This window comes from Sus scrofa, unplaced genomic scaffold (genome assembly GCF_000003025.6).
Source record: "Sus scrofa isolate TJ Tabasco breed Duroc unplaced genomic scaffold, Sscrofa11.1 Contig74, whole genome shotgun sequence".
Classification (NCBI taxonomy): domain Eukaryota; kingdom Metazoa; phylum Chordata; class Mammalia; order Artiodactyla; family Suidae; genus Sus; species Sus scrofa.
The window spans coordinates 12,849-40,608 of NW_018085302.1; the positions used below are offsets into that span (position 1 = coordinate 12,849).

The 27,760-nt window shown below is 42.6% G+C and overlaps 2 protein-coding genes across 3 annotated transcripts in view; one reads left to right on the forward strand and one right to left on the reverse strand.

Moving 5' to 3' along the window:
- Positions 1-3,365: 3,365 nt before the first annotated feature.
- Positions 3,366-27,760, reverse strand: part of LOC100515430 (olfactory receptor 4B1) — a 37,250-nt gene continuing 12,855 nt past the window's right edge. The window contains exons 2-3 of one of the 2 annotated variants that reach the window (XM_021082371.1): positions 8,698-8,964; positions 3,366-4,352 (exon numbers count right to left, since the gene is read on the reverse strand). In XM_021082371.1, coding sequence (XP_020938030.1) covers positions 3,474-4,235 — 762 coding nt within the window. In that variant the 5' untranslated portion in view covers positions 4,236-4,352; positions 8,698-8,964 and the 3' untranslated portion in view covers positions 3,366-3,473. Of the gene's footprint in view, positions 4,404-8,697; positions 8,965-27,760 lie in introns of those variants that run through there. The other variant, XM_005654678.2, reaches the window with a different exon arrangement.
- Positions 21,994-23,025, forward strand: LOC100518653 (olfactory receptor 4S2-like). The gene has a single exon (XM_013987265.1). The coding sequence runs from the start codon at positions 21,994-21,996 to the stop codon at positions 23,023-23,025; it is 1,032 nt and encodes a 343-aa protein (XP_013842719.1).

Genomic DNA, 27,760 nt, shown 5'->3' on the forward strand with positions numbered 1-27,760 from the left:
TTCTCTTCCCTCTTTATGAGAACAAAATAAAATGATTTTTTTAATAGAACACAATTTCACATAGAATAAACAATTATACTTTCCAGCCTCCCTTACACTTAAGGGTGACCATGTGGCATATACCTCTTGAATAAGATGGAAGAAAAATTGTTGTGGGGCACTTTTGAAACATCTCCTTAAAAAGAAAGTGATTGGTTTATCCTCCCCATTTCCCCTTTATGGTCTCCTAGAATATAGATGAAATACTAGAGTTGTGCTGTCTAATATATATTTTTAAACTGAACTTATTAAAATTAAATAAAATTTAAAATTCAGTTCTTTTATCTCACTAACCACATTTCTATGGCTCAACAGATACTAGCACACTGGACCTCACAGATACGGAAAATCTCCAGGGTAACATAAGTTCTACTGGACGGCTTTCATATGTAGTATTAGAAGTCTTTAAGGTCATGAGGTTGAATCTACATGCTGAAGATGGCTGACTGTGAATTTCTTTTTTTTTTTTTTGACTTTTTACCATTTCTTGGGCCACTCTGGTGGCATATGGAGGTTCCCAGGCTAGCGGTCTAATTGGAGCTGTAGCTGCCAGCCTACACCACAGCCACAGCAAGGATCCGAGCCACGTCTGCAACCTACACCACAGCTCACAGCAACACTGGATCGTTAACCCACTGAGCAAGGGCAGGGACTGAACCCGCAACCTCATGGTTCCTAGTCGGATTCGTTAGCCACTGCACCACAACGGGAACTCCTGGCTGTGAATTTCTGATAATATTGTTGGACCTCCTAAAAGTGCTGGACTTTGACTTCTATACTTCTCTTTCAATAAGTTGTCTTTTATTTCTATCACCTGCAGTCAAACCTATACTGAACATGTGAAAAAAATACAAAATTGTATATGCAGAGTAGGATGTAGCCCTCTACCTATGTGTCATTAATGAAGTTATTTTATATTCATTGTCCAAAAAAAATTCATTTTGGTTTTTTTTCTTTCTTGATGCTGTGGCAGAATCAACAACTAGGAAGTAACAACATGGTTGCCAATGGTAAGTGGTAATAATTACACTGTTATTACTTCTGTGAATTGAGTAGACATTTTCTAAATTTCACAACATCTGACTCTTAAAACAATTGAAAAGTTGCTTTCCTTTGTTTCCTATGGTTTTTCTAGTGATACAAAAACAAAGTGAGTAATTAGCCCTCAATAGACCTACCCTCAGTAGGTAAGGTAATCCTTTAGAAAATTGACAATCCCATTAGAGTAGATATTATCCGTACTATCCATCCATGATTATCCAAGGACTAAGAGTGCACGGATGATATTCTTTCTGTAGCTCTCAGGGAGGAAAACAAATATGTACATGAATAAGAGGCTTCTATCATATTCTGCATCCTAAAGTCCTAGTCTGCTATGATACACTCAAGGCATCCAGAGAAAGGGAGGGTAGCTCCACTGAGTTTAGTTCAGAAACTAAATGATTTAAAACATACATTAACAAAATATGAAACATTCGGCATAAAAGATAAAGAGGCCATGTAATAGTCAACCTCTATTTAACAACTATTTATTGAACACCTACAATGTGCCAGCTACTGTGAGAGACACTCAAAAGTAATCAAGCAACAGAGAATGTTTAGCCCAAAGAAGCCTCAAAACAAAATGACTGGACTGCCTTCAAATGCCTAAAACTTTTTTACGATGGAATCAAGGACCATTCTGAGCAGCTCCCTGAGACAGGAAGAAGTCCAATTAGTGAATAGGCATGTAGTCATCACACACACGAAATTAAGGACCAGCACTAATTATGATGATAATTATGACAGTTAGTATTTATTGAGTCCATGGTACAACTGCATACCATGTTCTTTTCTAAAAACTTTATGTATATTATCTATTTTACTATTCATTACACTTAGGAAGTTCACACTACTGTTAATCTTCTTGTACTTATGCAAAGTGGGTGTGGAGTGAAGTATTTGGATCATGAGATGTGAGAGAAGGACTACTGGAAGAGCCTGATGAATTTCAGAGCCTGAGCTCTTCAAATTTTAGCAGAAAGAGATATGCTCCTTACCATAAGACACGTTGATTTAAAAAAAAAAAAAATCTATGAAATCTGGAGTTCCCGTTGTGGCACAGCAGAAAAAAATCCAGCTGGTAACCACGAGGTTGTGGGTTCGATCCCTGGCCTTGCTCAGTGGGTTAAGGATCTGGCATTGCTGTGAGCTGTGGCGTAGGTCATAGATGAGGCTCAGATCCTGTGTTGCTGTGGCTGTGGTGTAGACCAGCAGCTACCGCTCCGATTCGCCCCCTAGCCTGGGAATCTCCATTTGCTGCGAGTGCAGCCCTAAAAAAAAAAAAAAAAAAATCTATAAAATGTGATGTAGAAAGGATTGCCCATGAGCCTAAAAGTTTGTTTATTCAACAAGCACTGACAAAGCACCAGCTAAATGCATAATATTTAGAACAGTAAAGAAAGGACAGTGGGTAGTCCTGTCCTTGAAAACTTACAGTCTAGTGAGAGAGGAGATCATATGAACTTATACAATCAAAGTGATAAGGGCAGTGACAAAACCATGTAGAAATAACCATGAATAGGAGACACAAGTTCAACCCAAGGAGGAAGAAGATGAGAGGAGGACTCATAAGGGAAGCGACTGTAACCTGAGTCTTAAAGTTTGTCATGTGGAAAAGTGTGGTAAAGTCATTGCAAGAGTGGTATTTTATCAGGGATTGTTAATGGTCATCCATGGCCATGATTAGTGGGGACAAGGGAAATAGGGACAATTTCCTGGTGCCTTTAAAACCGCTATTCACCTATATGCTCAACTAGCACCTGAGGGGAAAGGGGGAAGCCCTTAAGTTCTACAGCATACTGTGATGCCCCACCCTTTTGCAAGGAAGCATCTTGCATTGTTTCCCTGATCCTCAGGGAAAGCTAGAGGGATGGAAGCCAAATGAAAAGACAGTCTGTGTAATCCCAGAGTCAACAGGGGCAAATTCTATGATATTCGCTATATTTTCCGCAATGCTAAGGGTCAGTTGGGCGAAAGGATTTTCTGAGAGATGGAACAATAATGTAAACACAGACTGGCTTACAAGACACACTAATAGACATGACAAGAAAAGGACTCGGAGGGAGGGAGGGAGGCAGGAAGGAAGGAAATCATAGGAATAAGTGATTTAACTTATGAAACACTGTTAAAATATTTTCCTCTGCATTTGCACTTAATTTGACTCTTAATATTTCCAAATCCCATGATATTGTTGGCTCTCACGAAGCTGATCTGACCTCTGTCCTTGGAACATTACACCAGATTACAAACGAGTCTTTGGTTGCTAAGGAGAATCATAGCAGCAGTACCATCAAGTCTTTACATTTGTTTCTGTCATTCATGAACATCTCACTAAAATCAAAACTCATTTCAAGAGCAGGGAATAATGAGATACATTTTATTGCTTCCCGTTTTCACTCCATCCCTGAGTTTTCCTTTTTGTCCCACAACCTCCTCATGGCAATTTTCACCTCTGCATTTCTGAGTGTGTAGATGATGGGGTTCAGCATGGGTGTGACCACCGTGTAGAACACGGCCACCAGTTTGTCCTCAGTGAAGGTGGAGGAGGGTCTCATGTAGAGGAAGATGGCAGGTCCAAAGAACAACACGACCACCGTGATGTGAGAGGCACAGGTGGAGAGGGCTTTGCGCCTTCCCTCTGCAGAATGGTTCCTCAAGTTGACCAGGATGACAATATAGGAGGACACCAGGATGAGAAAGGAGAAGATAGAGAGTAATCCACTGTTGGCCAAGACAATAAGCCCCTCCACAGAGGTGTCAGTGCAGGCGAGCTTGAATAAGGGGTGGAGGTCACAGAAGTAGTGGTCAATCACATTGGGACCACAGAAAGGCAACTGGATGGTGATGAGAATCTGAATGATAGAATGAACAAAGCCCCCCAGCCAGGAACCAGCCACCAGACGGTGACACAGTTGATGGCTCATAATGTTCATATAATGAAGGGGTTTGCAGATGGCCACATAGCGGTCATAGGCCATCACCACAAGCAAGAAGATCTCAGCAACGCCAAAGAAGTGGGAGAAGAATATCTGAGCCACACAGCCCTCCAGGGAGATGGTTTTAACCTTGGAAAGCAAGTCTGCAATGAACTTGGGGGCGACAGTAGAGGAGTAGCTGATCTCCACCAGGGACAGGTAACTCAGGAAGAAGTACATGGGGGAATGCAGACTCTGACTGACTTTGACTGTCAGAACAATGAGGCCATTGCCCACCACTGTGGCCAGGTACACAGGAAGAAACACTACAAAGCACACTCTCTGCACCTCTGGATCCTCAAAAAGACCAGTGAAAATTAACTTAGTCACATTCTTTGTACTGGCCATGGTTTGCACTTGATGAAGATGGATCTAAGGGAAGAGACCTGTGACAAAACACAATCATTACACCAACCCGTCGTGTTTACTTAGCACTTGCCTATGTATGGAATTCTTTCACACATCATACCTGACTTACTAAGTTTTTGTTTCCTAATATAGTAAATGTTTGCCCACTCAATGCTCACTAGTCCATGCTAGGCAAGACATGATCCCGTCAACCTCACAAAAAACCTTATGATCCAATAGAATATTACTCAGCCATAAAAAAGAATGAAACAATGGCATTTGTAGCAACATGGATGGACCTAGAAATTATCAGACTAAGTGAAGTTAGACAGTGAAAGACAAACATCCTCACAGCACTTATACATGGAATCTTTTTTTTTAAAAAAAGGATACAAATGAACTTATTTACAAAACAGAAATAGACTTACAGACTTTAAAAACAAACTGATGGTTACTGAAAGAGACAGATGGGGGAGAGGGATAGACTGGGGGTTTGGGATTGGCATACACACACTGTGGTATATGGAATGAATGGCCTAAGGGGACCTGCTGTACAGCACAGGGAACTCTACCCCATATTCTGTGATAGTCTATGTGGGAAAAGAATCTGAAAGAGAATGGATTTGTGTACATGTAAAACGGAATCGCTTTGTTATGCAGCATAAGTTACCACAACCTTGTAAATCAACTCTACTTCAATAAAACTTAAAAAAATGAAAGAAAAGAAACCTACAATCCCCATAGTACAAGTAAAAAAATGAGGCTCAGAGAGGTTATAAGTTAGCCCAGCCTCCCAGTAAGAAATGGACTCAGAACAAGAACCAGATCATTTTATTCCAATGAGCATGTTGTTTCAAGGAAACCACCCTGAAAAAAATAATTACTATCATCAGTATCAGGAACCACCTATTTTAATGACTAACAGTATCCCATTCTCATCAGTCCTTTGTGCTAGAAAATGTCAAGCGAACTTCTACTCCTGAATCTGTTTTCTCCTTTTATTCTCCAGAAATGCCAATCTCATTGATACTGCTCCTTTTCTAAAGTGTGTCTTCAACATTTTCTTTCTATGAACGATATAACTTTCTGAATTATTTTTGGCCTTATGATTTCACCCAATCCCACAGCTTCATGAATTTTTACACATTTTTTTTTGAAATTTTTGATACCTGACACCAAAGTGAACATCCAGAAGTTGTTGAGAATATAGTTCAACAATAGTTCAAATGTAACATATGTGGACATATATTATAGTTTCCTTGTTTCTATTTCCTGGTTTTCCTACTACTGGCAAATACTTGTGTCAGCTAGAGGTGAGGATTTATTTTAATTCAATTATTTGAACAAATGTTTTATTAAGTAACTTCAAGTGCCTAGGCAATTCAGCAAGTATGAAAGAAGACAGACGGCTCTCACTCTCAGGAAACTTGCAACTTCGTGCAATTAAATGGCACCTTTTTCTTTTCTTTTTTTTTTATGCTTTTTTTTTATGCCCTAAAAAAAGGGCCACACATGTAACATATGGAAGTTCTCAGGCCAGGGGTGGAATTGGAGCTACAGCTGCCGGCCTACACCACCGCCACAGCAACACAGGATCCAGGCCTCCTCTGCAACTTACGTCACAGCTCATGGCAACATCAGATCCTTAACCCACTGAGTGAGGCCTCATGGATACTAGTCAGATTCATTACCATTGAGCCACAACCAGAACTCCTAAATGGCACATTTATAAAATGAGACAGAGAAAACTCAAGAACTGAAGAAGAAATGGGACAATGAAAGGTATAAAAAAATGGGAGGGGGCAGTTAGGAAGAACAACTGAGCAGGAAAGATGAAACGAGATGAGGCTCCCTTGCTGGTGCTGGGGAATGGAAACAAGGAAGGCATCAAAAGCAACCCAAAGAGGCTGTGAACCAGTCTGGGGGCCTGGAGGAAACTGAGCGTGTGAGTAACTGGCATTCACCATTTTCACTGTCAGCCCATCAACCACAACAGCAGATCCTGCTGCACTCTGTTCAGCTTCTCCTGCATGCTGGACGGCAGTAAGCACGATACAGTCATCCCTCATTTAAATCTTCCTGCGCCACTGTGAGGTGGTGAACTGATAGATGAGGAACCATGACTCAGAGAGGTTATGTTACTCGCCCGAAGACACACGACAGGTGAATGGCTGAGTCAAGGCTAAAACCCAGGCGTATCCAGAAAGGAAAGGAAAACTTCCCCCAACATGAGTAGGAGATAGGCCTGAGGAGGAAGGGCAAATCAGGACTGGAAAGAGCACACGTGAATGACATTTTTCTAGTGAAGATCAAAATACTACAGTACCCTCCCTCGTGTGGTTCAAAGGGAAACCTAGCCTTGGCTATTGGTTCCACCTCTCATGCCGCAATATTCTTACAAGAGGGCCTGATGATCCCTGGGTGAAGAAATGTATCTATATATCTCACAGCCCAGAATAGGCATCCGAGTCTCGACGCAGTGAGGGCTGAAACAGGACAGAGAGGGTCACTCCATTTTCTTCTAGTAGTCAACAAAATTAGGGGATGGGATAGGAAGGCTTATTAACTCCAGGGGGAGTTCCTGGAGCCTCTTATACATGGGCAATGGAATTAATCATAAAATAAGTAAAATCAAATGTTGTAATTGCCCCCAGAGGTAAAGAAAGACAACTTTTAAGAGAGAAAAGTAACACCCAGGTTTCATAAAAAGTAATGCATTCCCATGTACCTTGCATGTCTATTTAATGTAGTCCAAGCCACCGTTAGCTCATGGCTGGATTACTACTGCTCTCCCTGCTTCCACTCTTCTCTCCTAAGGTTTATTCTCCAGATAGTAGAATCGGCAATATCCTCTAAAAAGATCAGTCAGGGAGATCCTGTTGTGGCTCAGTACTAAGGAACCCAACTAGTATCCATGAAGACACAGGTTCCGTCCCTGGCCTTGCTCAGTAGGTTAAGGATCCAGTAGTGCCCTGTGCTGTGGTGCAGGTCACAGGTGAGGCTCAGATCCTGCATTACTGTGGCTGTGGCGTAGACCTGCAGTTGTAGCTCCAATTCAACCCCTAGCCTGGGAACAACCATATGCCGTGGATGTGGCCCTCAAAAACAAAAAACAAAAAAAACAGTCAGATTGTGTCTCTTACACCCATCCTCACAAAAGGAAAAACACAACATCTCAACACAACATTTCTACTGATGTCTTGCTGGTTCCCACAGGGAGGAAAAAAAAAAAACTGCGGAGTCCCTACCATGATGTGTGTGCTGTGGCCCCTGCTCTTTCCCCAGCCACTTATCCCACCCCTCTTCCATTTGCTCAGTGCTTTCCAACAGCAGAATGTAGGGCACTGTGAGGAGTATAAGGAATCCTTCTAGGTCCTGACCCACATATAATAATGTCATGGCATTGAGCAAAACTGCCAATATGATACAACTGAATTAAATCAACTTCTTGCTAAAATGTTTGACTTCATCTTTTCATATTGAGGGAATAGTTCCAGGTTCATGGGCCTCTGAAGCTACCTTTCACTCTTCTCATGGATCAGTCTAGAGTAGTGGTTATAAGAGTGAGTGTTGCAGTTGGCAGCCAGTTCTTAGCTCTATCATCCACATCTCATGTGTCCTTGGAAACAGCTCATTTGCTTGGAATGGGTCACAATTCACATTTGAAATGGTTGTTATAAGAATTAGATATGAGATAGAATATAGAAAACAGACTTACCTGGCAAATAGGAAGCTCTCAATAAATCATAGCTATGACTAGTTCAGACTTCCTCATATTTACATTCTCTCTGCTTTCTTTTTCCCCCCTTCCCTGAGAGAAAGCGTTCGTTGGTAGTTAATTACCTCCTTTTCCCTCCAGCACGTCCTCAAATAAAACCCGCACCCTGGCATCAAGGGTTACAAGATAATCCATGGTTTACATGTAAAAGCCTAGGCAGGTAAACAATGGTCTAGACCCTAACTAGGTGGAATTTTATCCTCTAACATAAAGCTCCAGTGACAGAAATCTGATGAGAAAATAAGAAAGTGATAGAGAGCCTGGAAGACATACTGCTATGGGTGCAACATCACATCACAAAGGGCTCCTTCCCACGGCTCACTCTGGACCCTAAGTGGTACTTCATGGAACTGCAGAACGTGAATGCAAACAAAACAGCAACAAAACTTTATCCTCTCCTTTTTACAGAGGCAGAAACTGAGGCTCAGAGGGGAAAAGGGACTCACCCTAGACACGCAATGATTCAGAGCCTCTTACATTCAGTCAATGACATCCCCTGGGCACCATATTACCTACCTTGTACGGTAATTCCGTCTTAGAGCAAGAAGTTGAACATGAAGGGTCTTCTCTTTAGGCTCAGGGACTGTCTCCCTCTGTTGTAATAACTTTTCATTTAAATGGATGTCCTGGGCTAAGACTGAATGAGTGAGCGCTGGAACACTGAAAGCTCTCTTCACAGCAAGACTCTTCCACTGTTCTTCTTCCTCTGCATCAAAGGCCCCCAGGAGGCTCTACCACTCCATCTCAGCTAAGGCACCAGGTGAAACCAGAGGCACTTTAGAGCTAAAAAGAAATTTGTAGACCATTAATCCAATCTCCTTAGCTGACCCAGGAAGCAACTGAGAGCCAGAGAGTTTGACTGACTTTCTCGGTGTCACACAACTACTTATCGGTCAAACTGCTGAGGTGCTATTTCTGAGATACTGGGATTCTTTCAAGTGATTTTGACTTTGTGATTGCTGTTGCCAATTAACAATGTCAAAATTTTTTTTTTGAGATTATTATTAAAAGGGGGTATGGAGCCCTCGATGCTGGGGAGGGGGCTAGAGACACAGCTATTTTTATTAAACAGATTAGTCCTAAAATAATAATAATACACGCAAGATGGCTGAAGGTGGCCCCAAGGAGCGTTTTGGTTTGCTTTTTGTTTGATTTTTGTCTGAGGATAAAGCTCTGAGGCTGAGGCAGCGTAATGAATAATTATTTAGGTAGTTAGCACAGAAACATGGGCTTCGATGTATTCTTTGATATAGTTGTTGATTAATACCTAAGATTTGGGAGTTCCAGGAAATGACATTCTCAGGCCTTGTTTTCTATAGAAAGTATATCTGCTTTATGTCTAGGTGGACATTAATCTCTAATTCATCCCTCGACTGATAGGGAAGGAATGAGAGGAATGGCAGCTCCCAGTCTAGGGGAGACAAGAACAAAATAGCCATATAACTTATGGGGCATATCCATCTCTAAAACCCCTATTGGATAAAGCCTGATATAGGTGACTGGACAAGGCCAATGGGAAAACGGAATGATGTCTGGACTCTTTCTCCCCCTCCCAGTGTCTGTGCTGGGGGCTCTTTGCTTTCCTGTAATAAAGACTTTTGCTTGCTTGCTGAATGCAGGAAGTTCATTTTTCCAGCACCATGAACAAGAACCTGAACTCTAGTAACATCTTTCCAGTATCAAGGCGACAGCCTCTGCAGAGACCACACCCAGAGTGCCCTGCCCCCAGTTCAGCAGCAGCAGACAGACAAACAGACCCACCCAGGGAGCAACCAGCACTGCCTGCCCAGGACATGTGGCCTGGGCAGCAGCAGGGGGGGCGGGGGGAGAACGCTTGCCTTTCTGCTGACTTCTTCCAGCTCTAATCTTTTTTAAATTTTTTGGAAAGAACCTGGGTGGGTGGAGCAGAGGTGGAGCGAAACCAGAATTTCTCATTTTCTCCCCTTGCTCCTAATTTGAGGGATATGGCAACCCTCCGCCTAAAAAAGGAAAGAAAAATCCCATGGAAAAAAGACAGGGAGAGCTGGAAAAAACGCTGCAGGAACCTCCATCGAGATCGCTAGGATGGAGCCCAGGATGGCTGGGCGCTGGTGGAGGCAGCCCGCCGACGCAGGCTGGACCGCAGCCCAGAGCCTTCCAGGCCCCAGCAGAGGCTGAAAAGGAAAGGGGGGGGGGGGGGGAATGTGGCGAAGGGGGAGGGGCGGGCGGGGGTGAGGGTGCAGAGCCTCCTGTTCATTAGCAGTTGCAGTTGAGAAACATTCCTTTCTAGCTGATCAATCTTTGTTTTCTTTGGCAGTGCTGGGGGCTCCTGCCCAGCGCTGAGATGGAGAGCTCTGTCCCTCCGCAGTCGCGCCCCCCGCATGGCTTGGGGGGCAGCGCGGAAGGAGCGACGAGGGGGTTTGTTGGTGCACCACTGGGGCTTAAGCCTCCTCAATTTTTTTTTTTTTTTTTTTTTTGTCTTTTTGTCTTATTAGGGCTGCACTCACCCCACACATGGATGTTCCCAGGCTAGGGGTCCAGTTGGAGCTGCAGCTGCCAGCCGCAGCCACAGCCACACCAGATCCAAGCGGCTTCTGCAACCTACACCACAGCTCACTGCAACGCTGGATCCTTAACCCACTGAGCAAGGCCAGGGATTGAACCTGCAACCTCATGGTTCCACGTTTCCGCTGGCTATGATGGGAGCTCCAACGGTGTCAATTTTAATACTATCCCACAACACTGTATGTCCTGTGATCTTTTGGAAAGTGCACAGCCTATGGTGATGCGGATAAATCACAAAGGAAAAGATCTGGGAAATCAGCCCCATGACCAATCTTTAGCTCAACTATTTAGGAACAGAAAGAGCAAGAGAAAAATAGCTAACCAGGAAGTTTGAGATCCCGTTGTGGGCTTAGAAAACACTCGCTGGAAGACCAAAGATTGTTTTTCAACATTGAGATGTTTGAACTATTTAAAATAAATTGAGCCACATGCTGTGATCAAGGGACCAAATTCCCCATGGAGGTTTTGTCTCTAGTGTGCAACTTTTCCAAGAAACTGTAGGTTAGGAAAATATTCAACGTTTATTTCAATTAATTCAGTTAGAGAACTTGGAGAAGTTTTAAAACGCAGTATTTGTGCTTAAAAACATGACATTAGTAGAATTTTTGCCCCAATTTTCTGAATTACCATGGGAGTATGAACCTGAAAGGAGAAGAGAGGACTGGCCCAGGGGAAGAGGCTGTAAATTGAATGGCTTTAGGCAAGTTCCTTCATCTCTGGTTTGCAGTCTACAGACATAAAAGGACAGAATTGGACTAGACTGTCTTCCATGTCCCAACTCTAACAATCTATGCTTCAAGGTCACTTCAACTTAAATATCACCACACGCGATGAAGATGCTCACAAAAATAATAACTGCCATTTCTTGGGTACCTACCATGTGCCAGGCACTATGCCAGACATTTCACAGCCCTTGTCTCTGATAGCCACAGCAACCCCGCAAGGCAAGTTTTCTTACTGAACATTCTTTTGTTTCTTCCACAGTATCTATTTTCCTCTATTCATGTCAAAACTATCCAGATTTTGCTTTGGAGAAACCACGCTACCCCAATCCCAGCCATGTAATTTGGAAGATCACCTAGAGGTAGGTTTTGACTGGTTTAAGCCGAAGTACGTAAACTCCCCTTTGGCTACAGCACTCGTTTGGGGATGGATGGTAACCTAGACAAGGACAAGGAGGCATTTGAGGGAGTCACAGGAAAGAAGCTTCTGCTATCTTGGGCAGAACACATCAGAAGAGACAGGATCATTTGCTTTAAATAGCTTTGAGTGATGAATCTGTGAGGTCTAGAACAGCAGCAGCAGCAACTTTGTGACAAAGAGGAATCATGCCCTTCCCAGAGACCCACCACAGGAGACCTGGAAAAGGCAGTCAGCACAACAAAGGCAAGATGGAGAGGAGAGAAACTTCACTGAATCAAGTTCCACTTAGAGTCTACCTTGCTTCTGGATCTTTTTAGTTACATGAGAAAATGAGGTTTTCTTTAATACAAAGAATAAGATTTTGTCAGTTGCATCAAAGCATTATAACCATTACAATATTATTATTTTCATCCTACTGTTGGAATCCTGAGTCTGAGAGACACCTACATATTTATTCAAGGCTACCCCATAGTTGGGTTTATGTCTATCTTACCTATGATTCCCTCCAAGAAAATGTTGCAACAAAAATGAAACCAGGAAAATGAAAATGCTAAAGTCCAACAGTGAAGATTAGAGATCTCTGGTGGCCTAGCAGTTAAGGATCCAGCATTGTCACTGCTGTGGCATGGGTTCAGTCCCTGGCCTGGGTACTTCCACATGCCATGGGCATAGCCAAAAAAAAAAAAAAGCCAAAAGTGAAGATGTATTTAAACTCAAGTAATGTACTCATAAACAGTATTAGTGTTTATCTCTGTGTGTTGTATTCTAAGTGAGTTTAGAATTATTTATTATTGGTAGCTTCCAAATGTTTCTGAAATATTTAATAGTTATATAAAAAACTATTTTTTTAAATAGATTATTCCTAAGATTCAGGAAACACGCTACAAAATCAAAACTGCCACAGGTCATATGGTAGTTCTATATTTAGTTTTCTGAGGAACCTCCATACTGTCTTTCATAGTGGTTGTACCATTTACATTCCCACCCACAGTGAAGGAGGGTCCCTTTCCTCACATCTTCTCCAGCATTTGTTATCTGTAGACTTGTTAACGATGGCCATTCTCACCAGGGTGAGGGGCTGAGGGGGGGGGAGAATGGGATGGACAGGGAGTTTGGGGATGGTAGATGCAAACTTTTTTTCTTTTCAGGGCTGCCCTCTGGCATATGGAAGTTCCCAGGCTAGGAGATGAATTGGAGCTGCAGCCGCTGGCCTCCACCACAGCCATAGCAACACCAGATCCAAGCCACATCTGTGACCTATGCCACAGCTCGCAGCAACGCTGAATCCTTAAACCCAAGGAGCGAGGCCAGGGATCGGTCCATCCTCATGGATACTAGTCAGATTCTTAACCCACTGAATCAAAAGGAGAGGAACTCCCAATACTAACCTATTTTCTAGATCACTTCTTTGCTGTGTCCACTGTTGAGCCCATCTGAAGTAGTAGTCATCTGTCACCATGTTTGTTATGACAGCCACATCTGGACGTGTTTCTTTGATGGGTCTTGCATTGCGGTTTTTACTACCCCTCCCTCAAGCAAAGAAGGTAGATCATATTAACACAGTATTCTAGGTCCTGGCCTCTCTCCGCCTCCTCCTCAGGGGGAGAATGTTCTTTTCTATTACAAGTCACCATGCCCCCGTGACTCTTCATGTGAACCCACAGTCCTAAGGCTTTGTTCTATAGGAGAAAGGGTCTCGTTGAGGCTTTACGCACGTCCCACAGGGCCAGCTGTTCTCCTTACCCAGGTTTATGTTACCAGTGTAGATTTCCTCCAGTCTCATGCCCTGTCCCCGGTATTTCTTATGAGCACCTAGGGAGCATCTCCACAGAGAAGACACTACAAGTCAGCATGAATTCCCTTCGTGTTTGTCACTTTCAGGCATTCTGTGTTCTCATGCGAGCCCACATTCAGCCTTTAGGCAACCCTTTTTCTTTAGTTTTACTTTTCTTATCCATCTGTATGGCTCCTGGCATCTCTTCCTTCAATACCCGCCCCCCACAGAGCCAGAGCTTGTGCTTCATCTCTGCTTTGGACTGGTTTGTGTTTTCCCTATATTTCAAGATATTTGGTTACTCTGCAAGTTATACATTTGTAATTTATCTATTTACTCGATTTTTTTCTGTTGATAGTCTAGATTGGATTGGAGCTGCTGGTGGTCTACACCACAGCTAGGACAACATTGAATCCAGGCTGCATCCAGTGTTTCCTATCCAGTTTCCCATAGTGTATGGAAAAGTAGAAAATCTAGGACTAAATTCAAAATGTATCATAAGACCCCACACTGAAGATTAGAAAGCATTTAGAGGAATTAAAGAATACCTAAATAGAGTGAGGTATACCATTTAAGAATGAACCATTTAAGGGAGTTCCTGTTGTAGCACAGCAGAAATGAATCCAACTAGTATCCATGAGGATGCAGGTTCAATCCCTGGCCTCACTCAGTGGGTCAAGGATCCGGAGTTGCCTTGAGCTATGGTGTAGGTCACAGACATGGCTCGAATCTGGCATTGCTATGGCTGTAGCTGTGGCCAGCAGCTGTAGCTCTGATTAGACCCCTAGCTTGGGAACTTCCATATGCTGTGGGTGCAGCCTTAAAAACAAAAAAAGAAAAAAGAAAAAAAGGAATTAACCATTTAAGACCCAAGATTATTAAAATGCCAAGTACTCACAACTTGCTCTGATCAATAGATTCATGGCAATCCCAAACAAAATCCCACAGGTACTTCTGTGAAAATTTACAAAAATATTCCATAATATACATGAAAATGCAAAAGGCCAAAAACAGCTAAACCACCTTTGAATAAGATAAAGATTAGTGAACTTACATTACTGATAATAAGTATTTATTATAAGATTATAGTTATTAAAACAGATATTGATGCAAAGATAGACATTAGACAAATAGCATAGTGTTGAAAGTCCAGACACATACATTTGTGAACATAGGATTTCTCACAAATGTGCACAGAAGAGCCATGGATAAAGGACAGGCTTTGAAATAAAGAGTGTTGGGAGTTCTCGTTGTGGCTCAGCAGGTTAAGAATCCAACTAGTAATCAGAAGGATGCAGGTCTGATCCTGGCCTCACTCCCTGAGTTGAGGATCTGGCATTGCCAAGAGCTGTGGTGTAGGTTGAAGATGCAGCTCGGATCCAATGTTGTTGCAGCTGTGACACAGGCCAGTAGCTGCAGCTCCAATTCAACTCCTAGCCAGGGAAGTTCCATATGCTGCAGGTGTGGCCCTAAAAAGCAAAAAATAAAATAAGAAGTTCCCGTGGTGGCTCAGTGGAAACGAATCTGACTAGCATCCGTGAGAACCCAGGTTCGGATCCCTGGCCTTGATCAGTGGGTCAAGGATCCAACGTTGCCATGAGTGGTGGTGTAGGTCACAGACAGCTCAGATCCGGTGCTGCTGTGGCTGTGGCATAGGCCAGCAGCTACAGCTCCGATTGGACTCCTAGCCTGGGAACCTCCATATGATGTGGGTGTGGCCCTGAAAAGACAAAATCAATTAATTAATTAAATTAATAAAAGTGTTGGTTCAGTTGAATATAAATATGGGGAAAAAAATCTGTCTTGGGTCCAGCTTCAGAGAATACCCAAACTTAATTGCAGGATATTTTAGAACTAAACTTGAAAAGTAAAGCAATAAGGCATCTAGGTATTAATGTAGGGGAATATCTTTATGAACACGAAATAAGGAAGGATTTCTTAAAGAGGACCGAAGTAGGACTACTGTCTTATCCTTTAGGGCCACGATAACAGACTGGGTTAAGTTATAAACAACAGAAACTTATTTCTTAACAGTGCTGGAGGCTGGGAAGTTCAAGACCAAGGCACCAGAAGATTCAGCGTCTGGTGAGGACCTACTTCTTGGTTCATAGAAAGCACTGCTGTGTCTTTACGTAGGGGAAGGCAAAAGCTCGTCCTCCTGGGGTCTTTCATGGGGCTCCACCCTTATGACCTAATCACCTCCTAAAGGCCTCACCCCACCAACTGACCCTGGGAGTTAGGATTTTATATATGAGTTTGGGGGGGACACAGACATCCCATCCCTAACAACTATCATAATGGAAAATATCAATAAATTAGATTATGTTCAATTAAGAAACCCTATTCATCCAAAAGCACCATTCAATGAGAAAAATCAAGCTGCAAAGTTGAGAGAGGAGATGACAACTCAGATATAGAGACAGAGATATAGGTATGGCAAGGAACTTGTACCTGGATTTTTTTAAAAAGCTGGATTACAGAAAAAGAGCCTACACAGATCAATAACAAAAGAGAGGTAACCTAAAAAGAAGAAAAAAAAAGAACTTCATTCCAAAATGATCTAAATGGCATGTAATTCATGAAAAAGTGTTCCAACTTTAAAAACTAACTTGAAGCACAGTAAGATACACAGTTACCTCCTGGTTTTCCAGAATAAATAATAAGATGGGCCAGGGAAAACCCACACACATAGCCGTTAGTTATGCTTTAGGTCTAACCTTAGGATGACATTTTTACTCACAGGAATTTGGTTTGTTTTTTTTTTTATGGCTGCACCTTCAGCATATGGAAATTCCCAGGCCAGGGATGGAATCCAAGCTGCAGCTGTGACCTAGGGCAATGCCGGATACTTTTAACTCACTGCACCAGGCCCAGGATTGAACCTGAGCCTCCAGGCTACTGCAGTCGGATTCTTAACCCACTGTACCAAAGCAGGAACTCCTAAACTCTTTTTTTTTTCCCCCTTTGTGCAGTGGCTCAATGTGCAGTCCCCAGGCCAGTCCAGGGATTGAACCTGAGCCACAGAGAAAGTGCTGAATCCTAACCACCTGACCACCAGGGAACTCTATAAATAATATTGAATAGGTCATCCATGGGATGATGATGGTAGCCTCTAAAAAATCCTGATTACTTCAAAATTCAACTGAGACCCTAAAAACAAAAGAAACCATGCAATGCACATAAAGTGCTTAAAAGAATGCAGGACATGTAGAAAGTATTTAACCAGTGGAATCCATTGTTGTTTTAAAGAAAGGTTATCAGGCAAGAAATCCAGGGTGATCCATCCCCAGTGACTATAAAAAGCAGGGGAAGCCATTCTGAAAATGGATTCTCTCCCAGGTGGGTCCCCACACTTGACCAATGCAGTGGGGAATGTTCTGTGTATCTGGAGTAAGACCTTTCAACAGGGGAAGCAACTTGGCAGGCTCGAGGGAGCTCATCACTCAGGACAGCAACAGAGAACACTGCATCCTCTGAGGATCTCGGGGCTTTTCTTTCTCCTCAAGCCACAGAACTTGGACTTGAAGGAGCCTTAAACCAGGACTCTTGACAGAATTTACACTGAGCTGAGGAACTACTCTGGATCTCAGGGAGAGCGTAAGTTCACCTTCAGAACGGTCTCAAAGTCACATTTTTCTGTTGCATGTACCCTCTGTCCTTGCTGTCTACTGAGCACTCGCCAAGAGCCTGACAATGTCAAACAGCTTTGCATCAGACACCCAAGCTAATAACCTTTGCTTTGTGACCAAGGCAGTAATGCTAAGGAATAAATGGGGGGCGGATTATTTTTCAAAACAACACACACACACGATCTCCTACAGAAACCTAGGACTAGCTGAATAGGAATAGTGTTTGGAAGGATCATAGTGGGAAAGAGGATTCATAGGACCCAAAAGTAGGGAAATGCTGGGAAGATTTTCATGCGCTCCGGATAAGTCAAGTCACTTTTGTCACCTTTCTCCCTTGCTTTACTTATACTGCCCAACTTTAGGATTTGCAGGATAAAATAAGAGTAACATTTCTTGAGTACTTTCTATGGAAGAGATATTGAGCTAAGTTTATATATATTAGCTGCTTTAATTCTCACACCAACTCTGTGAGGCAAGTACTAAGTATCCTTATTTCACAGGAGAAGGCCAAAGTAGACAAAGTTATGTGAAGCCACACAATTGCTAACTCCTGTGGCCTGGGGTTGAAAATCCAGCTCTATCTGATAAGAGTTTGTGCTTTTAGCAAGTATTCTATGCTAGACAATGGGTAGTGCTAAAACCAGGCCATCTAGAAAGATTTATAAACCAGCAATTCTCATTTTCTTTCTCCCTCGCACCCTCCCTCATACAAAGTTTACTGAGTATCTAATCTACCTGCGTGCTCGCCAAAAGTCAAGTGCTGGAGTTCCTGTCACGGCTAGTTCCCATCATGGCTCAGCAGAAACAAATCTGACTAGGATCCATGAGGACGTAGGGTCAAACCCTGGCCTCGTTTAGTGGGTTAAGGATCTTGCCATGAGCTGTGGTGTAGGTCACAGACGTGGCTCGGATCTGGTGTGTCAGTGGCTGTGGCGTAGGCTGGCGGCTACAGCTCCAATTGGACCCCTAGCCTGGGAACCTCCACATGCCGCAGGTGTGGCCCTGAAAAAAGTTGAGTGCTGGGATGCAAACAAGGAGGAATGGTCTCTGCATTTACCTAACACAGTCTATGCCTACTGGGGGAGACACACAATTAATCTAAAAGATTAATTCTAGTATTATGATCAAAATAAACAGAGGATACCTAAAGGAGTCAAGAAACGTCTCTACTGCAGACTTGTGGAAAGCCACCTCTTTCAGGAAGTCTGCTGACAATTTTTTCAAGGATTCAGCATCTAGTAAAGGCAGTGGAATTTAGCATTTGGTGAAGTCAAAGCCTCATGCATTATTAGATTTTGCCTCCTTTCTTATTCATCAACAGGTTGAAAGGTACTGCCGAGAATATATATAATATCACTTATATGTGGCATCTAAAAAGTGATGCAAATGAACTTATTTACAACACAGTAACAGACTCACAGGTTTCAAAAACAAACTTATGATTACCAAAGGGGACATGGCGGGAAGGGGGAGGGGTGGACTGGGGCTTTGGGGTTGGCATGTGCACACTGTGGATATTTGGAATGGATGGCCACTGGAGACCAGCTGTAGTGCACAAGGAATTCTACCCAATATTCTGTGAGAACTCATATGGGAAAAAAAATAACCCATGCCTAGTCCCAGCACCACGTGACAGGTAACAGTTGGGGGAGGGAAAGTGAGACAAAGGATGCTACCGAGGCCCAGAGTCTGGCAGGATGATGAGAGAGTTTGAATGTGCCCATCCCACAGCAGAAACTTCTGTTTGGTTATAAAGCCAGTAGGCCTTCCAAGGGCACAGGTATCAGGACCTCTTTAACTTACCACAGAGTAATGGTGTCTATCTTGGTTAATTAATCACTTTTTTTTTTTTTTGGTCTTTTTAGGGCCACACCTGTGGCATATGGAAGTTCTCAGGCTAGGGGTAGAATTGGAGTTGTAGCCACCGGCCTATGCCACAGCCACAGCAATGTGGGATCCGAGCCACATCTGTGACCTACACCACAGCTCACAGCAACACCGGATCCTTATTGGTTAATTACATTTTGTTTGGGTTAATTAAAGTAGCAATTCCTGTCCCAGAGACCCTTGAACAATGAAGAAGATCCCAAAGCTATTATCAATATTTTTAAAAAGCCAATGGAAATTGTGCATTGAAATGACACAACACAGAACAGGCTAAGAGAATATATCACAGTTGAATCTCCATTCCACCAATGACTAGTTACCTGACTGTGGATAAACTTAGCAATCTAAGTTTAACCTTTCCAGGTTTTACTCCTCATGTGAATAATGGGACTAGTTCTACCTACTTCATAGATATAACAAGAATTAAATTAGGTGATATGGGCGAGCACTGACACCAGGGCCTAACCCTTAGTACAGCACCGTGGAATAGAAACAGAACAAAAGCCACATTGTCATCTTAAATGTTTTAGGAGCTACACTGGAAAAGCAAAAGAAGGAGTTCTCTTGTGGCACAGCAGGTTAAGGATCTGGCATCATCCTTGTTGCAGCTTGGGTCACTGCTGTGATATGGGTTCCATCCCTGGACCAGGAATTTCTGCATGCCACAGGAGCAGCCAAAAAGGAGGCGGGGGAAAGGCAAAACAAATAGGGGGATTCATTTTGGCAGTATTTAATCATTTGTTTAACCCAACATATCTAAATTTTTATGATGTCAAATTATTTTATGTCACTATAATTTTTTAACTTTAAATATAATTGAAACTTCAGTTTCTTAATCACACTACCTACACTGCAAGCGCTCAGGAGCCACTGTGAGCTACCACATCATACAGCGCAGACCTAGGAGGCCCTCAGCTAAGGAGAGGTAAGGAGAGGTGGGAACAAAACGTGGTTCCAGCAGACCAGCAATTGATGGATACCTGGAAACTGTGGGTAGTTTTATCCGATGAGATCATGTTTTGTGTTCACATAAGAAAACTCCTAAAAGTTTCCAAAAGAAACAAAAAGAAAAAAAAGAAAAGAAAACTCCTTATTTTTATTTTTTCTTTTTTTTTTCTTTTTAGGGCCACACCCGCGGCACATGGAGGTTCCCAGGCTAGGAGTCAAATCGGAGCTGTAGCTGCCAGCCTATACCACAGCCACAGCAACACGGGATCTGAGTCGTGTCTGCGACCTACACCACAGCTCACAGCAACACCAGATCCTTAAAGCAATGAGCAAGGCCACGGATCAAACCCAAATCCTCCTGGATACTAGTCGGGTTCATTAACCACTGAGCCATGATGGGAACTCCAAAAATTCCTTCTTTTTAGAGACATGGATACTGAAGCAATAGAAGTTGAAGTGACATGATGACTTAAAATTTGCATTAAAATACGTTGGAACAAAAGGAATGAAAAACAGTGGATGAATATATTGTAAAATATGAATTGCTTTTTATTCTGTGTAATACAGGAGCACTTATCCCCACTGAATGCATTTGTAATTTTTCATAATAAAATATATGTACTGGCCTTGTAGTTGGAAAATCAAAAAGCATAATTCAGCTAGCACTTCCTATATGCCGGGCTAGGATTGGTATTTGAAATAATTCTCCTGAAATGGTCAGTAGCATTTCCTTTTAAAGGATAAAGAAGCTGAATTTCAAGGGTTTAAGTGACTCGCCCTACTAATTGAAGCAGTATGTGCACTGAGGCAACACAAAAATAGGTGCACTTTGTCCCCACTTTCACACATCTCCTGGTTCAAAGGAACACAAAAATAATGAGTGAAATAAACCCTACTCAATGACAGTGATTCTTTGCACTGAAAAGATCATCTCAGATTTCATGACATAAGATGACAGATGGTAAATAAATCATGCTATAATTTTAAAAAGAAGAAGAAAAAGATATCAGAGGCAAATGAGTAAGAAAGAAACAAACAAACAGAAGATTACAGCTGGAGGAGACCCTAGTATCCTGTAGGGTTAACCCATTGACCAAAGACACTAGGTCTCTACACAGGTAAGTAACCTGCTCCAGATCTCAAAATTGGCCATGGACAGAGGCACCGCTAAACCTAGCTGAGAACCATCTCCCCATTCCCTATAACAATGAATATCAACTAGAATCTGAAATCTTGAGCATCTTGTAAATGGTAGCTACTTTTTGTGAAGCCTCTGTGCATTTTCCCCAGCTTTCAAACATAACAAGGCGTGACAAAAAGCAAATTTCCAGAATAAAATATGATAAAGCCAATCAGGCTGTCAGGAATGGAGAAGGACAAAGAGCCACATAAAAGGCCAGTTACATCCCACATCTGACACAGAGCTGTATACTTGAGGACATATACTTTTGATCACAAATGTGTGTATGTGTGTATATTTTTATAGCTAGAATGTAGGTAAAAAGCATCCTGGAGGAAAGAGAGTGAAGGTTGTCACTCAGCATCCTGATTTAACAGGTAGATTTAATTTCAATTCTGAAGCAATGATGATTCAGACAACTGACTATTAAGTGGAAAACCCAGGATCCACTCCTAAATATATTTGAACTCCACTAATTTGCCTTCGCTCTCTTCTTTCTCCCTGCACTCCACTCCTCAATATCTGGTAGTTTTAAGAAACACTATACCAAAACAAACACCATAAGGGAGAAATTTTGTCAATAATTGTTTAAAAATAATAACAATGTTATAGTATTGTGTGCCCACAGCTTATTTTCTTTTGTATTTTTCCCCACAGGTAAAAAAAAAAAAATCACAGTGTTCACCTCTTATTAACTGCCAAATTCCATGGAAAATAATGTTACTGAATTTATCCTCATGGGTCTTACCCAAAATCAGGAAGCGCAGCAAATATGCTTCTTTTTGTTCATACTCTTTTATATGATCCTCATGACTGGAAATTTTTTAATTATAATGACTATTCAAAGGAGCCCAAATCTCAACTCTCCAATGTACTTCTTCCTTAGCTTCCTGTCATTTGTTGACATCTGTTATTCCTCTGTTACAGCCCCCAAGATGATCACTGACTTTCAAGTCAAGGTCAAAAGAATCTCTCTTGTTGGTTGTATGGCCCAACTCTTTTTTGTCCATCTGCTTGGTGGCACAGAGATCTTTATCCTCACAGTGATGGCCTATGACAGGTACGTGGCCATCTGCAAGCCCCTACACTACTTGACCATCATGGACTGGAAATTCTGCTCCATACTGGTGGTGTCCTGTTGGCTAGGAGGGTTTGTGCATACCTTTATCCAGACCATGCTCACTGTCCACCTGCCGTTCTGTGGCCCCAGCCTGATCGACCACTACTTCTGTGACGTCCACCCCTTACTGAAGCTGGCTTGCACAGACACATATGTGGTGGGGCTCATTGTGGTGGCCAACAGTGGCATGATTTCACTCATCTCCTTTGTCATCCTTGTGGGTTCTTACACAGTCATCTTGCTTTCCTTCAAGACCCGCTCATCAAAGGGGAGACGCAAGGCCCTGTCCACGTGTGCTTCCCACATCACTGTCGTCATCCTGTATTTTGTCCCCTGCATCTTCATCTACCTGAGGCCTTCTACCACTTTCCCGGAGGACAAGATGGTAGCTTTATTTTACACCATCATCACACCCATGCTGAACCCTCTGATCTACAGCCTGAGAAGCGTGGAAGTGAAAAATGCCATGAGGAGACTGTGGATCAAGAGGTTGCTGGGCAGAAATCGGAGAGACCCTGATGGGAAGTTCGATGGAATTGGTACAGTTGTACCAGCTCCCAAAAATGTTGTTGGGAATTTGTCAGTCATCAGTCCTCAATCCTATCACACAAATACCTAAGTATCATAGGAAGAGTCTTGGATTTGATGTCTAAAGATCTGGTTTGGAGGGTCTGCCCTACCAATCACCAGTAGCTGACTTTAGAGACATGCTAAAGGCACTCTAATATCAAGTAGATATTCCCTACGAGGAGCCATGAGTGGACTAAACACTTTTATAGAAAAACCTGACACCAAACACAGTCGGTTTCATGACACCGAACTGTTGCCTCTAGCAATAGCCTCTGAGTGAGGTGGTATGTCACGTATCTATATATATATATGCTAACAAAGAAGTGATACCAACAACAAAGTCTCAAGTTCATTTCACTAACATTTGCCTTTCCTGTATCCTCACTTGAAAAGAGAGATGAAGCTACTACCTTACCCATGACTCCCCAGGGTTATATAGGAAATGAGATGAAAGTGGAGGTGAAAGCATTTCATCAGTGGTCAAGCTGCATTCCTGGATGTTGTTGTTACCCTTAACTTGGCAACTTCACACATCTAGACAATTCTCATTTCAGGAATTCAACTTAAGGTTGAGGTGTTTCTCTCCCATAATTGTCTTTAGACAGTTCATAGATGGGAATTGTGTATGTTGACATTACAGCAGAAGCTATATTGGACTCAGTATTAAAAGAAGAAAAAGAAAAAAAAACAACCATCTTCATTATGGGGGGCTACCTGGGTTCAAGGAAAGGGTTTTTAGTGGACATTGTGGTGAGCCACCCAGATTTCCCTTCCGGATGGACGTGCTCATTCCCTCAGCTGCCAGGAGGAAGGCTGCTCATTCTTCTCCAGATAATACCTTTCCTCCAGGGGAGCACCAACGTCACATCCTCAGCCCCCAGCAGGCTGCATTCAAGAATGGTCAATGTGATGGTAAAATGAGACGGTGTGAAACAGCTTGAAACAACTCTTCAAGGCCATTCCAGCTCTAAAGTTCCCTGTGGGGCCATCCAAGATCTTTTTTGTTACTGTACCACAGCTCATCTTCTCCCTCTGCCCAAATCTGCTTCCTTCACTCTTTGACAGATGTTGATCGTGGGAGCACTTCCCAGTAAGTTTTTACACACGAACTCAATCCCAGAGATGCTGCCTAGGCAATACAACCTTTGACCGAGATCCTCCATTCCAAGGGGAAAAAATACATGCAAATATTAAAATAACTGAAAATCTTTTTGCATGACTTGAAGAGAAGTGAGTTCTACTTTCTGAGCAGACTTGCCTAACTTGTTTAACAGTGGCATGGATAGATTAAAAATGTATATTTTAAATTATGAACTACCAGTGTACTAAACATACATTTTGTTTATATCTAACTGCCTAGCACCTTCATAGCCTCTCATCATTGAAACCCAAGAGATGTGAACAGTTCTGGGTGGATCATTTTTTTCCATTTTTCCCTCCTGAGGATTAAGGAAATAAACTTTGGTTTCCCTCTAGCACTGAATGCAGGTTTTTGGTTTTTTTTTTGCTTTTTTAATGTCAAGAAGGTGCTCCCCAAAGCACTGAACCTTCTGGGACACTGCCTGGAGTAGGGGACCCTCATGCTTTTGTCTAAGGGGAGTACAGACTACAGGGCAGTTTTGGACTATTCACTGGCTACAGAAGCAGAAGCTGAAGCACTTGTCATATGCTGATTCTTTCTCCCCTCCTTTTTCTTCTACTACTGTATATCAAGAGCATAGTAGTAGTTAAACATTTTAGGACTCAGATGAGATGGCTCGATGGACATCATCCCACTGCACAATGACCAGGTCCCCTATGGAGAGAACATCAACTGTATACCAAATTAGGACAAGGGAAGGACAATTAGGACAATTAGGCACGACAATTAGGACAATTCTGAAAGGCTCAGGGTGGACTCATGCATGTCCCCTGTTTGTACTCTAGATGCCCTTTCCATGCTGGCTCATCATGGTTTCTGTCCGCTGAGGGGACCTTCAGGAATTGCCTCAGCGGTTCCTTCTGCTCTGCAATAAACAAGAAGAAAACGGAGACGAGACCTCATCCCCTAGACCTTCCTGTCACATTTTATACTTGTCTTCCAAACTGCTGTTTGCCTAACAAGTCTTAAGACCTCAGGAAAGACCTCTGATCATTTGCCACTGGCATTGCTGTTGTTTTCAACGACGAGCATAGGCATGAAACTTTCTCACTCAGCTCCAAAGAAAGAAAGTCAACTCTCTCCAGAAGTGGAGCTGCCTGTTTGTACAACACAACGCTCTGCCGTCTGGAACTTCTACACCATCTAACTGGAGGATGAGTGGGTGGGAGCAGCCTCAGAATAAAACGGCCATAGGCTCCCAGTCTTCTTTCCAAGGTTGGGCAAATTTTCTTGAATAAATACTTCACAATTTGTGGTATGTATCTGATCAATATCTAGAGTTTTTGAACCATTATTTTTGATAATTTTGTCCAGTTTTATTGTTGTTTCTTGGAGATAAGTTTTATGAGTTCCTTACGCTTCTATTCTGCAAGTCCTGCTTTCACAAACCTTGTTTTTAATGGCAAAATGTTACAAGCAAATATTAAAACATCCTGGAATTTTAAATAATGAAATTAGGAAATCATTGGTGCATGGATAGGCATAAAGTACAGCAAAATAGTAACTAAATTGTATAGAGCTCCCATGTGATAGGAAAATATCCAGGAGTTCTGGCTAGTTCCACAGAGGAGAGAAAGGTAGCTGAAGGTCAGGGGGTCTTTGGGAGTTACGATGATGAGATAGCCCTGAACAAGTGCTGCAGGACCAACAGCCTAAACCAAGAGCCATAAGGAGGAGGCAGCTGATATTCAGAGCTGTATAGATAAGAGGAACCCAAATCAGCAAAGGAGAATGAGAAATCACTACATACTAATTAATATCTCCTATAAATCAAATAAGAAATATTTTAACAAGAAAGCTTCTGAAAAGACAATCCATAGAGGAAAAATGTCAGTAGCCAACAAAATAGGAAAAATGTTTCAACGTACAAGTAATCAAGAAAATATAAATTGCTTTCCAATGCATGATTTTTCACCATCCATCGGATTGGTAATAATGTAAAAGTGTGATAATATCCACTATTGGTCGAGTGGGAGAGTAGTACCCACGGATATTGTTGGTGGGAACGTAAATTAGTAACTAGGGCAAAGACCACTCGCCATCCACTGAAATGGGGGTGCTCCCCTTCTCTAGGCACACAGCTAGACCATGCTGCTGGCCACTACTGTGGTTGGGAGTGGATGTAAATAAGTCCTCTCCCCTAGAATGTGAGAAGTGACGTGGACCACTTTGAGTCTCCCATGAACCCACTCCATGCTCTTTCCTCTTCTACCGCCTGGATGCAGGTAACGCTGAGTCTTAGTAGATGTCTATGATGCTTAATTCTATGTGGCAACTTGGCTGAGCCACAGGATGCCCGATATGTGGTTAAGTGTTATTTCTGGGTGTGGCTGAGAAGATGCATCTGGAAAAGATTAGCATTTGACTCAGCAGAAAGAGTAAAGCAGATTTCCCTCTTCAATGAGGACGGGCACCATCCAGTCCCTCGAGGGCCTGAATAGGACAGAGAAGGCAAAGGAAGGCAGAATTCCCTCTCTCCACCTGACACGAGCTGAGACACAGGTCTTCACCTGCCCTTGGACTTGGACTCATACCAGTAGCAGTCGTGATGCTCAGGCCTTTGGATTCAGATTGGAACTACACTATTGGCTCTCTGGGGTCTCTACCTTGTGGACGGCAGACCTTTCAACTTCTCAGACTTCATAACCTATGAAGTCAATTCCTGATATAGATAGATGATAGCTCAATAGATAGATGTGATTACATTCATATATATTACTATATATAATTACTATATATATACATATTTGCATCTCTCTCAATCTATGGTACTTCACTATGGGACCCAACTAAAACTAATACAGATTGGGAGTAAAGAATAAAGATAAAATAAATTTTAGGAGTTCCAGTCGTGGCACAGTGGTTAACGAATCCGACTAGGAACCATGATGTTGCGGGTTCGGTCCCTGCCCTTGCTCAGTGGGTTAATCCTCCGGCGTTGCCGTGAGCTGTGGTGTAGGTTGCAGATGCGGCTCGGATCCCTCGTTGCTGTGGCTCTGGCGTAGGCCAGTGGCTACAGCTCCGATTCGACCCCTGGCCTGGGAACCTCCATATGCCGGTGGAGCGGCCCAAGAAATAGCAAAAAGACGCACACACAAGAAAAGATAAAATAAATTTTAAAACAAGAGGGACCTTACATGGATCAATGATAAAATAGGGAGTATAATTAGCTTAACCTTGAGATTAGTCCACACAAACCCACACACACATACACATACGTTTTGGAACATATATAAAATCAAATACTATGAAACAGTTAAAAGAATGGTGCTATGGGTTCCAGTTCAAGACAGTGACATAGGAAGTTCCTAAACTCACCTTACCCTATGGACACACCAAATCTACAACTACGCATGGACAATTCCTTCTGAAAGAAATCCAAAAACTAGCTGAGTGATTCCTACACATTGCGTGAACAAGAAAAAACCCACACTGAAATGAGTACAGAAGGCTGAGGCACTCTCTCTCCACAAACCATTTCCCTAGCACAGAAACATGCCATCAGGAAGAACTCCCAACTCCTAGCTTCTTTCTCTCTCTTTTGGACCCAATATTGTATCCCAACTTTTAGGACTTCCACCTAAGGAATGTACCCCAAAACACCTAGCTCCAAAAGCCAACTGGGCTTGTGCCCATGAAACCC

Bases quoted from the DNA above. Each gene is read 5' to 3' on its own strand.
- LOC100518653 (XM_013987265.1), top strand. From the start codon at position 21,994: ATGGAAAATAATGTTACTGAATTTATCCTCATGGGTCTTACCCAAAAT.